The 16,872-nt window shown below is 51.8% G+C and overlaps 1 protein-coding gene across 8 annotated transcripts in view; it reads right to left on the reverse strand.

Moving 5' to 3' along the window:
• Positions 1-16,872, reverse strand: part of CEP164 (centrosomal protein 164) — a 71,447-nt gene that overhangs the window by 21,154 nt on the left and 33,421 nt on the right. For 6 of the 8 annotated variants that reach the window (XR_003514733.1, XM_027563622.1, XM_027563626.1 and 3 more), the window contains 5 exons: positions 8,932-9,300; positions 7,940-8,020; positions 5,733-5,816; positions 1,331-1,416; positions 208-375 (listed from right to left, as the gene is read on the reverse strand). Coding sequence is in view for 7 of the 8 variants with exons in the window: in XM_027563622.1 (XP_027419423.1) it covers positions 208-375; positions 1,331-1,416; positions 5,733-5,816; positions 7,940-8,020; positions 8,932-9,300 (788 nt within the window). In the remaining variant the exon portion in view is untranslated. The remainder of the gene's footprint in view (positions 1-207; positions 376-1,330; positions 1,417-5,732; positions 5,817-7,939; positions 8,021-8,931; positions 9,301-16,872) is intronic. The other 2 variants (XM_027563624.1, XM_027563628.1) reach the window with 2 other exon arrangements.

Consider the following 16,872-nt stretch of genomic DNA (forward strand, 5'->3'; position numbering starts at 1 on the left):
GAGTTTCTAAGCTCCCCTAACCAGCCTGTGCACCCCGACTGTAGCTGCAGGCTGCAGACTAGGAAGAGGCAGATTTCCTCAGTTCATATGAAGCACTAACCAGAGACCTCCATTGCTGCTGCTTAGGCTGCAAACCCGCCCCCTGCTCTCCCCACCTCTCCAGACCCACTGCCCCCCAACCCTGGGAGGCTTCCAGCCGGACCTTACCTCTGCAGGGAAACAGAGGGTGGGGGGCTGCCCAGAGAGCCCTCCTCAGGCTCCGCTGCCTCCTTCCACTCAGGCTGCCCCTCTGGGGCCTGTGGAGGCCCTTCGTCGGTGGCCTGGCTGTGAAGGAGACTCTGGAGCCGCTCCTCACGCAAAAGAGGGGGAGATAACCTGAGCAGAGAGCAGAGTCATTGCCTCCACTCAGACAGCAGCAGAACTGCAGAGTGGAGTACGTGGACCCAGGTCCATGCCTCCTCCGGGCTGGACCCCAGTCCTGGCCCCACCTCCATGGAGGGCAACACGGCCAGAAAAGCAGGACAGAGAAGCTCCCTACTGAGCTCGCCCTCTGCCTGGACTGGACTCAGCCCTCCCAGGTCATGGGCTGCATTTGCGTGGCCCAGGAGTGACATCTGGGCACACTCACAGGTGTATCTATCCCCATCTCTGGGGTCTGGGAGTTGGCGAAGTGATGGAAGAATTGAGCAGAAAGAGGGAGAAAGATAGAAGCCAGCCTCAAATGATCACTCTATAGAAAATGCATGAAGCTGTAGCTTTGAGGAAGTAAAAATGCTGATAGCTTTTAAAGGTTCAAAAAGTAGAATGACCACCCCCTTCCCTTGCCAGGGTGGCAACCCTTCTCTTTCATGGGCCCAGGCCTGAGAAGCTGGAAGCCCCTGTCTCTCAATCACACAGACATACACACACAGACACATATACACACACAGACACAGCTGCAGCCATTTCTGGTGTGGCGAGGCGTGGCTCAAAGCTCTGAGCTGCAGCACCGATCCTCTAGCGTGGTCCCCCAGACCTCTAGCAGACTATCCAGCCCTGACCCATGACCAAGGACACACGAGGTTGACCCAATCGGGTGAAGAGGACAGAGCCCTGGCCCCACAACGGTGCTGTGGGCACAAAGTCCCACCAAACGCTGCAGCAGTACCTCCCACTTCTGTCTTGGTTTGCGTGACGCGCACACACACACAAACTCTGCAAGGCCATCCAGTCAGTTCATCACCTGCCTTCAGACAGGAGCACACTGAGACACGCAGACCAAAGGCAGGAATTCTGGCCCCAAGTCCACGGCATCCCAAAGTCCCCAAGGGCCGCCTCCCACACACGGTACCTCTCCGAGCCTCCAGACTGCTTGCTCTGCAGCTCCTCTTGGCTGGACTGGCTGGCATCCTTGTCTTCTCTTCCCAACCTCTGGGCCTGCAGACAAGTAGCAGTGGAAAGTGCACACTGGGGTGGGGGTCTGTACTGACGCCCATGCCAGGAGGGGGTGCTGAGAGGTGGCTCTTGGTGAGGGAGGGCCACTTGGGATGCAGAAGAGAAGGCCTGTCTGCTGTACAATGAAGCCCCTGCGGCCCTGGCTAAGCCCCCAGGCTCACAGCTGCTCCCAGAGCCGGCCTTGCTGCCCTGGGGAGGATGAGTCAGACAACACAGCCACTGCAGGCAGAGTCAGAAGCCACAGGCTGAAGGAGGACACACAAGAAAAAGAAAATCCTGCTTCCTGCAGGTGGAAACATTCACTGCCAGCTGCAGAGAGAAAGCAGACACGTCTGTGAACACCCCAAATCCACGGGCTCCCAACCGCCAGAGCCACCGATCATCGGGAATGCTGAAATTCAGTGAGCAGGACTGGGGACGGCAGACAAAGTGCATCAAAGAGGGAGGATCCTGGAAAGATGGAGATGTGGTGAAACGAGAGACAGCTATACTCCAGATGAGAAGGGCACTGCGAGGGCAACCTGAAGGGAGGAAGATGGAGCGCTCCTTTGCACCATTCTGAGATCCCCCGACACCCAGGTGCCATCAGTACACAATGATGTCCCCTTCCTAATCAGGAATTATACCTGCCAGACAGTGCAAAGAAGAAACGAAGAGAGTCAGCCCCAAACCTCATTTTAAAGTTTGGGTGTCGGGGCAAAGTTAGCAAGCTGGTGAAAAGGACTATTCTTAATACATTCACCAAATTTCTGCAGGGGTAAGGTTACAGGGGTGGAGCACTGCTGTCAGCCTGGACTTAACCCTTAGTTCCAGCACCTCCTCCACTGCAAAATGGGATCACAGGGCTTCCCTTGGATTTCCTCGGTGGCTCCATGGTAAAGAATTCGCCTGCAGTGGAGGAGACGCAAGAGGCATGGGTTCGATCCCCAGGTCGGGTGGCTCAGTGGTAAAGAATTCGTCTGCCAGTGCAGGAGACACAGGTTCCGTCCCTGAACCGGGAAGATCCCACACACCCAGAGTAACTAAGCCTGCGCGCCACAACAATTGAGACTGTGCTCTCGGGCCCAGGAGCCACCACTACTGAAGCCCCCGCACCCTAGAGCCCGTGCTACCTGCAACAGGAGAAGTCACCGCAATGAGAAGCCCACACGCTGCAGCTAGAGAGGGGCCCCTCTCGCCGCAACGAGAGAAAAGCCCACACAGCAACGAAGACCCAGCACAGCCAAAGATAAATAAATAAAATTATCTTTTAAAAAATGCGATAGCGAACCACAGTGTACAGGGCTTCTAGTGGGGCCCAACTCCGGCCCAAAAAAGGCAGGCCACAAACACAGCTCTCCTCACACTCCTCCTCTTCTCCCCCAGCCTGGGGGTAAAAAAAAAAAAAAGACACCCAGCTTCGCCAGTGCCAGTCCCCATCCTAGGACCTGCACTCCTTCCGTCACATTCACAGGGGCCCCGTCTGTCCCGGACCACGAGGGTTAACAGGAGAGGTGGGGCTGGAGACAGCCCACTCCATCTTCCCCGGTGGGGTTCCGGCCGGGCTGGCACACCTCCGTGTCCCCAGCCCCGTACCCGCAGCCCCCCACGCCTCTCCACTGGCAGCCTGAGCCCCGGCAGCTGTGGCCGACTCTGCCATCTGGATGGGTGAGGAAGGGCAGGGTCTGAACTAAAAGCCAGCTCCCCCAAATTACATTAAAAATAGAAACGCTCCCTGGGAGTGCCTCCCGGTGCCCGCAGCAGAAGGGCTCCCTGCCAGCGCTGCCATTCCTGATCGCATCAGCCGGGCAGAGCCCACAGACAATGGCGGGGCGGGCGTCCTTCTCCTGCCCTGCCTCCTCCCCTTCCAGGACTCAACTTGCAACTTGTCTTCCCTACAGATCACACCACACTCAGCAGAGAGCACCCGCCTCCCACAGGCCAATCTATTTCACAAACTAAAATATAAGATGGGTAACAAAGTACAGTGGTCGTAATAAACATTGAGGGGCTGAGCCCTGAATCAGAAAGGATGAGCTGCAGACAATGTCTGTTTCCTTCTTGATTCACCTTTCTGCTAGAAACTCAACCAGTCCTGAGCCAGAGAAAAGGGGATACCTTGGGCAAGTACCCACACAGAGGCCCTTTGAGCAGAGTTCTACTTGCTCCCTAGAACTTTCTGCCCCAGAAAGGGAGTCAAAGGAACCAGACAAGGCCATCAGGCACGTCGGCACTCTTCAGAACGAGGAGACACATGCCTGTTCTAAGCCTCTGGCTTAAGACTGCTCAAGATACCCCTTCCCTAACCTAAACTCAGCTCTGGGGTTTTGCTTTTGTTCACGATTCAGTCTTCACTTAAGGAAATCACAGGAACTTCCCTGGTGGTCCACTCTTTTCAAAAGCCTCCCAAGGAAATCTGTCTTTTTAAAAGCCCCCCAAGTGCTTCCCTTGTAGCTCAGCTGGTAAAGAATCCGCCTGCAATGCGGGACACCTAGGTTTGATCCCTGGGTTGGGAAGATACCCTGAAGAAGGGAAAGGCTACCCACTCCAGTATTCTGGACTAGAGAATTCCATGGACTGTATAGTCCATGGGGTCGCAAAGAGTCGGACATGACTGAGTCGGACACGGCTGAGTGACTTTCACTTTCTTTCACTTAAGGATTCTAATATTGGCCAGATTTTAGAGTCAGAGCAATGGAAAATCACCTTGCCTGGCCAACTCGGTAACTTTCCCACTTACCTGCTGCCAAAGGTACCTCACCAAAAACTGCTCCAAACCCTTCCTGACGAACACCACCTGGCCTTGTCTATGCCTTTACAGACCTCCAATGCTGCAAACGGAGGGCAGGCAGTGATGGGGAGAGATCCAGTGTCCAGCAGGGACCCGGTGGCTAGGCAGTGGCCCAGGAAGGCTTATCAGCCAGAGCTGAGAGGAACATGTCAGGCTCTAATCAACCAGACTCACAACTCTACCCTGACTCAGGACCAGCTTCACTAAGGGCTCCCAGGCTTGATTCACATTAAATACCTTGTTTGTTTCACCCAAATCAAATGCCCCCTCAAACCTGCAGAGACTGCATGTCAGAACCTCTCTCCTCTCAATAATCCCACAGAGGAGGCAAAAATGATGTTGGCATTTATGTTTTAGACTTTTTTTAAGGATGGACATTCCAGCCGGTCTAAAGTGATACCTCATTGTAGTTTTGATTTGCATTTCTCTAATAATTAATGATACCGAGTACCTTTTCATGTATTTGTTGACCATCTGTCTGTCTTCTTTGAAGAAATGTCTGTTTAGGTCTTCTGCCTATTTTTTGATTGGGTTGTTTGATTTTTTGGTTATTGAGCTACATGAGCTGTTTGTATATTTTAGAGATTAATCCCTTGTCAGTTTTGTTTGCAAATATTTGCTAGTGTTTCACCATGATATTGGTGCTTGTTTTGAGAAAAAAAAAATCATTTTAGTCATGTTAAATAAATGGCTTCCTTAATGCTATTATTTTTAGAAATTAATATTAAATTTATCAAATACCTTTTGATCTCAAAGTGATCAGAAGGTTTTATCCTCTGATTCACAGATATCATGAAATATATTTAGAAGATTCATAATATTAAACCATCCTTCAATACTAAAAAAAAATTAAAAAATGACCTTGGCTTCAAGCTCCTTGCACATAGGACCTGTGTCTGAGTCATCTTTATCTCCTACTCTGGGTTCAACGACACCCATGCCTGCCCAGCGCTTACATCTGGCAGGGGAGACAGAGAACCAGAAAACAAAAGCAGGAGCACTCAGGGAAGCAGAGGGAAGGGCCGATTCAGCCTGCATGGAGGAGGTGACATCAGAGGTGGGCCTCCGAGACCAAGAAAGAGCTCTCAGGGCACAAGGGGAGGCAGCTGGCAGGGGGGTGGTAAAGCGGTGGACGGTGTTGCCCCAGGGAATGGTGAGCGGTGGGCACAGCCAGGGCATGGCAAGTGGGCTGAGGACATGACTGCAGAGGTTGAATGGGCCAGGTTAGGAAGTGCCCTGAAATCCACAAGCTGCACAGTGCTTTTTTGCACAGGCGCAAATGGTCGGCCCTCAGGTGCTAAATGAATAGATGAAGAGACAAAAACAGGGAGAGAGGGTGCAGGGAATGCCCTTAATTCACAGCAGCAACAGACCACGAACGCCAGAAGCCCCATCGCAGGCAACGTCAGGGCCTTGCCTTGATGAACCAGAAGGGAGAGAACTCTCAGAAATGCACCCTGGGATGGGCAGGCCTCAGCTCTTGATCATCCCCAAAATGAGGCCCCAGCCCAGCCCCAGAGAGACTCACCTCCCACCGGGCTCCATCCAGGACGGAGGAGTGCACGTCCATATCCAGCAGGCGCTCTGAGATCTGGCTGCGGAAACCGAAGCCCTGGAGATGGCGGAGACAGAGAGGTCAGCTCTCCCCCAATCACGGTCAGTGCCCACCAGAGATGAGGGCCTCTCCTCCACCCCCACCTTCCAGAAAGATGCTACTATGTGCCAGACACTGTGCCAAGCATTCCAATACCTACTCACTAACCTCATCTTTAAAATAACATTGGGCTTCCCTGGTGGCTCAGACAGTAAAGAATCTGCCTACAATGCAGGAGACCCGGGTTCGATCCCTGGGTCAGGAAGATCCCCTGGAGTAGAAAATGACAACCCATTCTTGCCTGGAGAATCTTATGGACAGAGGAGCCTGGCGGGGCTACAGCCCATGGAGTCACAAAGAGTAGGACATGACGGAGCGACTAACACTTTTGCTTTTCTTCCAAATAATTCTGTTACTAGATGGAAAGGTATGTGGTAAAGCAACTACGGTATACTGCTCACTGCAGACTCTAGGGAGTGAGTATGTAGGTATTTGCTATAAAATTCTTTTAATTTTTCCATACAGTTGAAATTTTTCATAATCGAATTACAGGGGAAGAAAGTAACCCAATGAGACTGTCCTCTTATTTTTATCTCGCAGAGTAGGAAGCCGTTTGAGAGCCCATGTAACTTGCCCAAGGTCACGCATCTGTTAAGCAGCAGGGCTGGGGGTCAGATGTGCCCTGGGCCAACTCCAGAGCCCAAGCTTTTTGTCTGACACGTGCTGCAAAGCATGTCACTTTCCAGCTGTCTCTCCCTCCTGGCGTCCGACAGGAGGCCTAAGTGCCCAGGTCTGTGGGCAGGCAGGAAACAGGGCCTGCCAGGCCCCTCCCAGCGCGTTCTTTCCCCTTCCCATACAGGTGCCCCTCTGGACAATGGGGATGGATCAGCACCACTTTCTCCACTGGCTTCTCTTTGGGATGGACAGCAAGGGCCCACACAAGTGCCAGCTCCCCACTGCCCTCTGGCTGCCGTAGAGCCAGGACCCCTCCCCCTCCGAAGCCAGGAGCCCCACTGGGCTAGGTGATGGATTGCTACCCGACAGCATGCTAACAGGGACAGTTCTGTCATCAGCCCTGATGAATGGCAGGACGCCCAGCCAAGGTCTGGTCCTGCTGGCCGTGGCTTCCTCCACCCACTCCCGTAAAGAAGAAAAATGCTGACGGACACGCTCCTCCACAGGGCGACTCCCTGAGAAGGGCCAGGGCCCTTGCTTCAGAGAGCTCTGTGGCACAGTGACTCCTCATGATGGTTTCTGCCAACAGTGACTTTGCCTCCTCTCCCTGGCTTGTGGGTTTTCTTTGTGGATGACATTTGCCTTTCAGCGTGAGTTCTACTCCACTCAATGCAGCTGCCATCTGGCTCCTTAAGCCCATGGCTCAGCGAGGGGCTTGAGCGCACACAGCCTCCTAATTCCTCTGCAGCCCCTCGTATCACTACTGCTCATCCCTGACCCTCTCCCACTAATCCCTTCCCTTTGATCTGTCTCCTCCAAACAGATGGAGCATGGTTTCTAAAGAAACACTCTGCCAAAAAGCACCCCAGACTACTCCCCTTAGATACAAACCCGGCAAGTGAAGCCAGGATTCGGGAGGCTCAGTGGAAGGTGGAAGGGCTGGAACAAAGACACTACGGATGCTGGCATTCCAGAGCAGTCTTCACTTTGGAAATGGCCACACCACAACACACGTCTTGGTCAGAGCCTGAGGACTGGTCCTTCCCTGCCACAGTTCAGTGATCCCATAAACACATGTACACACAGTCTCTAATCTCCTACACTCATACAATGCTCCTGTTAGGAGCCCAGAGGCCATGATTTCATATGATCTCACAGGCAGTTCATGCAGCAGTAGTAATAACAGCTATGCTTGTTTAATATTCATATGCTAATGATGTACATACACTTTACCCCACTTTCTTCTTGCAACAAACCTAAAAAGTAGGTACTGTTACCCTTGGTAAGGCAAGCTGAGGAAATGGAGTTAGACAAGACCCAAGTTTGAGTCCTAACTTCCTCACTTACAAGCTGTGAGATGCTCGGCAAATTATTTAACCACAGTGACTCGCATATCCATGTTCTTGATCACTACTCTGCTGCCCACCGCCCCACCCCCCCAACTCCTATCTCAGACTCAGACTCACCAAGCCAAGGAAGGACTTGGGGTCAGAAGCAGCAGAGTCTGAGAGCTGTAGCTGCTCCCCGTGTTCACTGATCTCCGACTCCTGGGGAGACAGACACAGAGAAGTCACCGGAGCAGAAGACAGAGGGTCGTTATCAGCCTCCATGGCGCCCACACAGGGCTGAACCCAAACCAAAATCCACCTCCTCTGGAAAACCTGAAAGAGGCCTGTGGACCCTCCCATTCCCAGCCCCCAGCCCACTCAGGCTGGGCAGCCCAGTAGAGGCAACACTCTACACGTGGAGGGACAGCCAAGTGAAGCGGAGTGGGAGGTGGCTAGAAAGTCAGCAGTGGAGAAGTCTGATGCTCTCCTAGAAAAATATGACAAGAGCATCTTTTCCAGAAAGCAGTGAAAAGGTCTTTAATGAATTCCCTCACCACCCCCCTGGAGGAGGAGCAGGACTAAGGGCTGGAAAATGAAGACACCAAATGCTCTCGCCCCTGGCTCCTACGTCTGTTCATCTGGGTCACTGGCCTCATCTTGCCAAGACTTCCTGTAACCCTGACTAACTGGTGCTGGGGCAGGACACTCCCACATGTGGCCCCCCCACCTCCCTCAATGCCTCCTCTCTTTATAGGAATATAAGATGCAACCAGGAATAACCCAAAACTGATGTCAAGAAGTAGGAGGGGGAGGTGGGAAATGGCGAGAGGAAGTAAGTGGGAGCCCAGAAGAGCATGAATATCCCAGGAGGGTGCCCGTGGAAAAGCAAATGTCTGCTCTGAACTTCTAGTGCCAGCAGGTATGGAGTTTCATTCAGGATTTTACTGCCTGCTGGGTCTGGGCATATTTGTCACAATTAAGGGTTCTGGCTTATGTTGACAGCCCATTGCAGGGTCTACAAATGAAGCTTCTGACTCAGTAATAAAGATGAAAAGAGAGAAACGTGCTCCCGGCTCAAGAGAGCAGAGAGGGCTGGAGCCAGCAACTGCCCACAGGACCAAGTGACTTACTTCACTCACCTCCGATCTGCTCTCCTTCGGGACAGAGGCCTCCTCCTTTGGATCCTCTGCTGCCTCTTCCTTCCTGGAACCCTGCTCTCCTGCGTCCACCGGGTCCTCTGGTGCCTCTTTTTCAGTGGTGTTGGCAGGCTGATCACCTCCGGGGTCCATCCCACTTCTGGACGTCCCAGGATCATTCTTCTCAGTCTTTCCTTTTCCTGGGAGCCAACTTGCCTCTCTTCGCTGTCGCTCTTTGTCATCAGCACTGCTCAGGCTGCTGTCTGCACCTTGGCTGAAGGGCTTGCCAGAAGTAAGGGGGCCAGCAGCATCGGAATCAAGAGAAACGTCCTTCTCCTCTGGCTGGCTTGCTCTTGGAGACTCCTAGGGAGCAGCCAACCGCGTCAGAAGGGAAGACATCAGGAATTAATGCAAAGAGTTTGGAGACTTGATAAGACAGAACTGCCATTGTTCCTTGATGCCTGCAGTTCTGAAACCAATGGTTATCCCATACCTCAAAAGCTTTTAAAAACAGACTCCTGGCTCCAGCCCAGATCCACTGACTCTGAACTTCCACGTTGACCTGGATACACCCAACGTGACGCCCCTCCACTGAAGGGCTTGGAATCCAGGGCCCTGGACAGTGCCCGACTCTGTGACCACCCATCACATCCTCAAGTAATAAATCTGTCTTGTTCCAGTCCCACTGGCCAAACCGTAAGATTGCAGGCTCAGAAGTCAATATTTGTTTCCGATAATGATGACAGAGAACCTCATAAGAGAAAGGTCCAGAGCTTCTGTTTTTCATTTTTAAAAGGCAGCAGGGAAGAAATATGGAAAGGGTGCCCCTTCTCCATAGCAATGAGGGTAGCTCTCTCCCTAAAGCACCGCCCCCCACCCGCCACCAGGAGGCTACACAAGCAGCCCAGGAGCCAGGCTCCTCTGTCCGAGGACTGTCAAGTGAGTCCTCTGGGCACGAGGTGCCAGATGGGGTGAGGTGTGTAGGAGACTGACGGGGGGGAAAGGCCCATAGAGGACACGGAAGGTGGGGAGAGGCCTGGGAACACAGGTCTGAGACCTGTGGCGGGAGAGAGGGAAGGAGAGCGCCCGAGGAGGAGAGCCTCGGGCCACAGCCCAGGTCTGAGAGGGCCTCTAGCCCTGTGGAGAGTCCCGCAGTCATCAGGCAGAAATGGCCCTGCTCTGGGGCCTGCTGCACCACCACCGACTCCTTCAACAAGCCGAGCCTTGGCACAAGCTGGGGCAGATCAAAGGTTCAGGAGCTTCAGGCCGTTAATCCACCAAGGTCCCCTCTGCAGGGTCTCTTCAAAGCAGATGGGAGCACCACCCCTCTACAGCTCCCCACTCTGCTTCTCACTCACAAAGCCCATGGGAAAGACCTAGAGAAGAGACCTAGGAAAACGCTTAGAGCTGCCACAAAAAGAAAAGGAACCCCCACCCTTGGAAATACAGCCAGTGATCTCTCCTGAGCTCAGGCAGAGAAGACCTCCTCCCAGAAAACATTTGGCCTGACACTTGGGCCGTCAGTGTGAACAGCTTATGGGCAGGGACTTTTGAAACCTCCTGACCCCTGACTCTGGACACTCCAACAAGAAGCCCGATGACCAGAGTCCAGAGGGCCAAGGAGAAGCCCCAAATCCAGCATCCACCCATGCCGTCTGTTAAAGGATCCACTGAACCCAAAGCTGTGACCACCCACTGTGGGTCTGGCAGCTGACCAACAGGCCCACCCAAACTTTCCAAGGATGGTTAAGAGAAAGAAGCAGCAGAGTGCCTTCAGAGCCCAGCTTCGGAGACAGAACACCCAGGTTTCAAATCCTGGCTCCATGCTTCCAGGGACCTCGTGCAAACTAAATTTTCTGTGCCTCAATTTCTTCCCCTAAAATGAGGGGGTATCATAAGGCCTATCTCATGGGACTGTTGGGAAGATTAAATGAGTTAATGCTCATTAAGTGAGTAAAGAGCAGAGAACTGTACCTGGACACTGCAAGCACTCCGTAAACGCTAACTCATTTTTTTGTGTGCTTATTTGGCTGTACCAGTCTTATTGTGGCAGGCAGGATCTTGGATCTTTATTGCGGCATGCAAGATCTTTTTCAATCTTTTTTAGTTGCAGCATGTGAACTCTTAGTTGTGGCAAGTGGGATCTTAGTTCCATGACCAGGGATCAAACGCAGGCCCCCTGCATTGGGAGCATGTGGAGTCATAGCCACTAGACCACCAGGGAGCTCCGGATAACTCATGTTTTATGATGAGACCCACACGTTCACTGACTGAGCACCTTCTCAACCCTGCCGTGGGGACCCAAGTATGAACACCGACCTTGCCCTCAAGGAATTCAGCTGGGTCTGGAGAAAAGTGAAATGTCCCCGGTGGCCCTGGCTATGAGCCTTAACTGCCAGAAGCAAAGGGCACGGGACACGGTGCTGATGCTGTCATGAGCCTGTGCCCCGGGGAAGGAAGCGGAGGCTGAACAGAGAAGGGGTGAGCTTCCCTCGTGCTCTGGCAGCACCAAAGCACGGTACCCTCCAGTGCTGCCCGCCCTCCCGACACCCCAACTGCAGCGTGGGGGAATTCCGCAGTCAGCTCCTCCCTCCTCTTTGAGAGGCATCTCCAGGGCAAGGCCAGGCCTCCTCACCTCAGTGTCCCCACAGTGGCCAGCTCTCAGCAGTGGCCAGTACGCAGTGACTGGTTGCGGGCTCACGGAGGATGTGGGTAAAGAAGATGTGGCACATGTATACAATGGACTCTTTATTACTCAGCCATAAAAAGGAATGAAACTGCGCCATTTGCAGAGATGTGGATGGACCCAGAGACTGTTATACAGAGTGAAGTTAAGTCAGAAAGAAAAACAAATAGTGTATATTAACGCATATATGTATAATCTAGAAAAAGGGTACAGGTAATCTTTGCAAAGCAGAGAGAGAGACAGAGAACAAACCTATGGATACCAAGCAGGGAGTGGGGACTGGGACTGACATATATACTCTATTGATACTATGTAAAAATCAGGTAACTAACGAGAACCCACTGTACAGCGCAGGGAACAGTGGCGAGCTGCACAGCACAGCTCAGTGCTCCATGTTGACCTAAATGGGAGGCAAAGCCAAAGGGAGGGAGTCCATGTAAACACAGAGCTGGTTCACTTTGCCATACGGTGGAAACGAACACAACATCGTAAAGCAACTATAATCCAACAAAAATTAATGAAAAATCTTATGGAGAAGAAGAATGTGGGGGTGTCTTGCGGGGAGTGAAAGGTGTCTGACCCAGCGAGCAGGACCAATCCGCCCTGGCCATGCTCATCTCCTGATGAAAGACGGGCACAGACATCTGATTGGAGGACAGAGAGCGTATCGGACCACAAGTTCACGTCTCCTTGCACGGCTCACGGCCTTTCTCACCCAGCCCTGCCTGCTCCTCTGAGGTCATCTCCAGCCACACACATCCTGCCTGCAAACAAACATCACGCTATTTCCCTGCTCTGTCGTGCATATCCTTAATATACACACAGAATCTACCCTGAGAAGCTCCCACTGGTCCTGACAGCATCACCTCTTCCAGGAAGCCTTCCTGAGATCAGCCTGCCCCACCTTTTGCACAACTGCTACTGTACTATAACAGCTGGCTTCCTTGCCTGTCGCCCCCACCACATCAGCTCCCTAATATCCGCAGTGCCCTCTGGCACATACAAGCTGCTCAGTCAGTGTTTGGGACGCAATTTTTAAAAATGATTAAGTGCGTCAACACAGAGAAGAAGTCCTACTCTGTAAAGTGGTATCTAGTTTACAAAGCTATACAGAGGTCAGATTATATTTGTCATGGTGGTTATGAGATGGAAAATAGCTAAACAAAAGTCAACTATGGATATTCAGGATGATGGAAAAACAAGTACGCTATCAAGAATCAGAGGACACCAGATCCACGTGGAGATTCCCATTCTTACACATGAGAGAATACTGCCAGACGGCAAGAATGTCAGGCCCAGGCTATGCCACTCTCAAGCCTTCAAAAGAAGAGCATTTCGTGACAGAGCTGAACCTATTCTGTCTATCTAAATAGTAAAATATTAAAACGTGGCGAACATTAAAATAAATGAACTTGCATTCCCCGTGCCCACGTCAACTGCAGTGACAGTGCGGGCACAGGGACATCTTGTGGGGAAGATGGTAGAGGCACAGGCATCTGTTGTGGATCATCCACAAATGGATGACGGGAGCTGAGTGTCTGGAAAACCCAGCCGCCTCCATGCTCCTCTCCACCCCTGCTCCTCATGCCATCTCGGGGCCCACGGCCTGAGGCCCCGCCCAGGCCCCTGCACATGGCCCCCTGCACCAGCGTCCTATGAGTGAGAACGGGGACACACCCCCAGCGCGGCCCTACTCCCAGTTCAACCATGCTCACGCTCCTTCTGTCTCCTCCTGTCACAGCCCCTGGTCCTTGAGTATCTCAAGGCACATTCCTGCTGTTTACTCCAAAAAGATCTTGCCATCTGCATGAAGGGGGGTGGGGGAGGGTGCAGGAGAGTGCCTGTAAGAATCGGTTCATGAATATTGAATGTACCCCCCCAAAAGCTCTGAGGTCTCCTACACCACAGTCCCCCTCCTGTAGCCCAGAACACAAAGGCAGGGGCCCTACGATCTACAGGGGGGCTCAGGGTGGGGAACAGGGGAGCTGAACAAGACGTCCTTGCACTGATCCCATGCTAGGGAGACCCCCACCAAGCCAAACGTCAGTCTGGTTTCTTTCCCACGTCTCATTCCCACCCAGGCAATCTCAGCTCTTTGCACCGCTCCCCAGTGGTGTGGTTAGCGCTTTCCAATCACACTGACATCATCCTGTTATTTCTAAGCGCAGCTCCCTCCCTCCCCTTTGATCTGCTGATGGGCTTTTCACCAGCTCCACAAGGCCACCTGCTGCCTGCTCGCCTACCCTTCAGCCTCCCCTCTTTCACTCCCTTCCATTCTTAGTGTCTGTTCCAGGAACTGAGCGCTTTTGATTCTGTAATAGACTAGAAATGGGTTTAAGCTGAAGGCAGGAGAGGAGGGGGAAGGGGAGAGAGAGGCATTCTCGCCATCCTGCTGCCCTCTCATGGAATCATGAGCACAGTGACTGTTCACCGCGAGACAGGGTAGAACAAACCATCGGATAAGCTCTCCATCTCGGGCAGCCTGAGATGCCCAACAGCCGGAAGAGGTAGGCAGCTCAGAGGACCCACAGTCTACACTACTGCTGTTCGGTCACCAAGTCGTGTCTGACTCTCTACAACCCCATGGAGCATAGCCTGCCCAGCTCCTCTGTCCGTGGGATTCTCCAGGTAAGAATACTGGAGTGGGTTGCCATTTCGTTCTCAAGGGGATCTTCCTGACCCAGGGATCAAACCTGGGTCTCCTGCACTGCAGGCAGATTCTTTACCGTCTGAGCCCTACCAATAAACTGGGACAAAAGCCATTTTATAGGGTATGGCAATCAGAGACAGCTTTGTCTATCCTGAAACTCCCGTTCATCCCCAACACGAACTTCCCCCACCACCAAAAGCCCCAGTTCCTGCCTGAGGCTAGAACACAGGACTCCAACACTCCATGTGGCAAAAAGAAGGAAATCTGCTGGGACGCTAGAGACAGTGGTGGGGAGTGTATGTAACACCTCCCACTCCAGACATTTTCCCCCCATCACACTGAGTTGCCTATTTATATTAAAGAGGTTATAAAAAAATGCACTTAAAAACTCCCACTCCTTCAAAGAAGCACATAAAGATCAGAAGGGAAGCGTCTGAAAATCCAGGACATGTCAAAGAAGAAAATCCCTTTTTTTGTTGACATTTATATTATAAAGTAAAAATTAACTCTTCCAAGTCATAGTACATTATGATTGGTCCATATGGGGATTTTCAGTTCACCAGCTGAAGCAGGGACCAAGTATCCACTCTAGCCAGGACCTGGGAAAACCCAGGGAAGAAAGAAGCACAACGAGACCTGCCAGCACATCCTCCGGTCCCAGCGTGGCTCAGTCACTCACTCACCTATTCATCCTCTCAAGAGAAAGTGAAAGTCACTCAGTTGTGTCCGACTCTTCGTGACCCCATGGACTTAGCCACAAGGCTCTTCTGTCCTCGGAATTCTCCAGGCCAGAATACTGGAGTGGGTAGCCGTTTCCTTCTCCAAGGGATCTTCCTAACCCAGGGATCAAACCCAAGTCTCCTGCATTGCAGGTGGATTCTTTACCATCTGAGCCACCAGGAAAGCCCAAGAATGCCAGAGTGGGTAGCCTATCCCTTCTCCAGTGGATCTTCCCAACCCCAGAATCGAACTGGGGTCTCCAGCATTGCAGTGGATTCTTCACCAGCTCAGCCACCAGGGAAGCCCATCATCCTCTCAACTGCTCAGCAAAATACACCCAATGCACTTCCTAATTTCCACAGTAAGGCCGGTGATGGACACACAGACATGAACAGGCCAGAATCTTTACTCTCAATTTGCTCGGTCTCGGGGAGACTGCCCTTTCTCCAAAAGCCAGTGAATCCTCCTGACACCATATTCCTACTCATGGTCATCCTTCCAGGCTCAGAACCTGAGCTACTGACTCCAACAGCATCTTAACATCTTAATGGCAGATGAGAACAAAAAAAAGTTATCATTTCAAAAGCATCAAAGAGACAGAAGGCTATGGATTTAATGCCAACAGACCATGCCACACTTGAAAGGAAGAGTTTCAAAGTACACCCAAATTAGGTTGATGACACTCAGAAAAAAGTGTCACACATGGCAGAAAGTGTCAAAGTCATAATCAAAGCATACATGATTGAGCAGAGCCAAAAACGGAGACAGTTTCTGAGGCAACAGAGACAGCTCGGGGACTCCCCAGGTGGTCCAGTGGTTAAGAATCCGCCTTCCAATGCAAGGGACATGGGTTCGAACCCTGGTTGGGGAACTAAGATCCCACATGTTGTGGGGCAACTATAAGCCTGCATGCCACACCCCTGCACACTGCATAGAAGACCCAGCACAGCCAAAAAGTAACCTTAAAAAATAAAACCAGACAGCCTAAGTATAAAATGGGACCCACCTAATGGCTAGAGTGAAGTCAGCTGAAAAAGCCCACCTACATCTCAGGACATAAGTTTGAGCAACCTCTGGAAGATGGTGAAGGACAGCGAAGCGTGGCATGCTGCAGTCCATGGGGGCAAAGAGTCAAACACAACTGAGCTACTAAACAACACCTCAGGGGTCAGCGAGCATCCTCAACCTCAGCCAGCCTGGGACCTTCTCCAGGCTCTCGAGGAGAGCTGAAGATCACAAAGCAAAAGTCAGAAACGATAAGGACGTGAAAAGGGATGATAAGGATATAATACTAAAAGATAATAAGGAAACGGTGAAATCCATGATACACACCCTATTGTTTCATTGGTCAGTTTTATGACCATTCTAATAAATGTGAGTGATCTCTTCATTTGAAAGTGTTCAAAGTCTTTAAGAGAATTTTCTACTTTATGGAAAGTTTAACTGACCTGGCAATCAATATTTCAATGTTTGGGGAAATCTGAGTTGCTGACTTCATGATGTATTGGTTGTTTGAATACTTTGGGCACCCTTCAGTTCAGTTCAGTTGCCCAGTCATGTCCAACTCTTTGCCACCCCATGAATTGCAGCACGCCAGGCCTCCCTGTCCATCATCAACTCCCGGAGTTCACTCAAACTCATGTCCATCAAGTTGGTGATGCCATCCAGCCATCTCATCCTCTATCGTCCCCTTCTCCTCCTGCCCCCAATCCCTCCCAGCATCAGGGTCTTTTCCAATGAGTCAACTCTTCGCATGAGGTGGCCGAAGTATTGGAGTTTCAGCTTTAGCATCAGTCCTTCCAATGAACACCCAGGACGGATCTCCTTTAGGATGGACTGGCTGGATCTCCTTGCAGTCTAGGGGACTCTCAAGAGTCTT

Source organism: Bos indicus x Bos taurus, chromosome 15 (genome assembly GCF_003369695.1).
Source record: "Bos indicus x Bos taurus breed Angus x Brahman F1 hybrid chromosome 15, Bos_hybrid_MaternalHap_v2.0, whole genome shotgun sequence".
In the NCBI taxonomy this organism is placed as follows: Eukaryota; Metazoa; Chordata; class Mammalia; order Artiodactyla; family Bovidae; genus Bos; species Bos indicus x Bos taurus.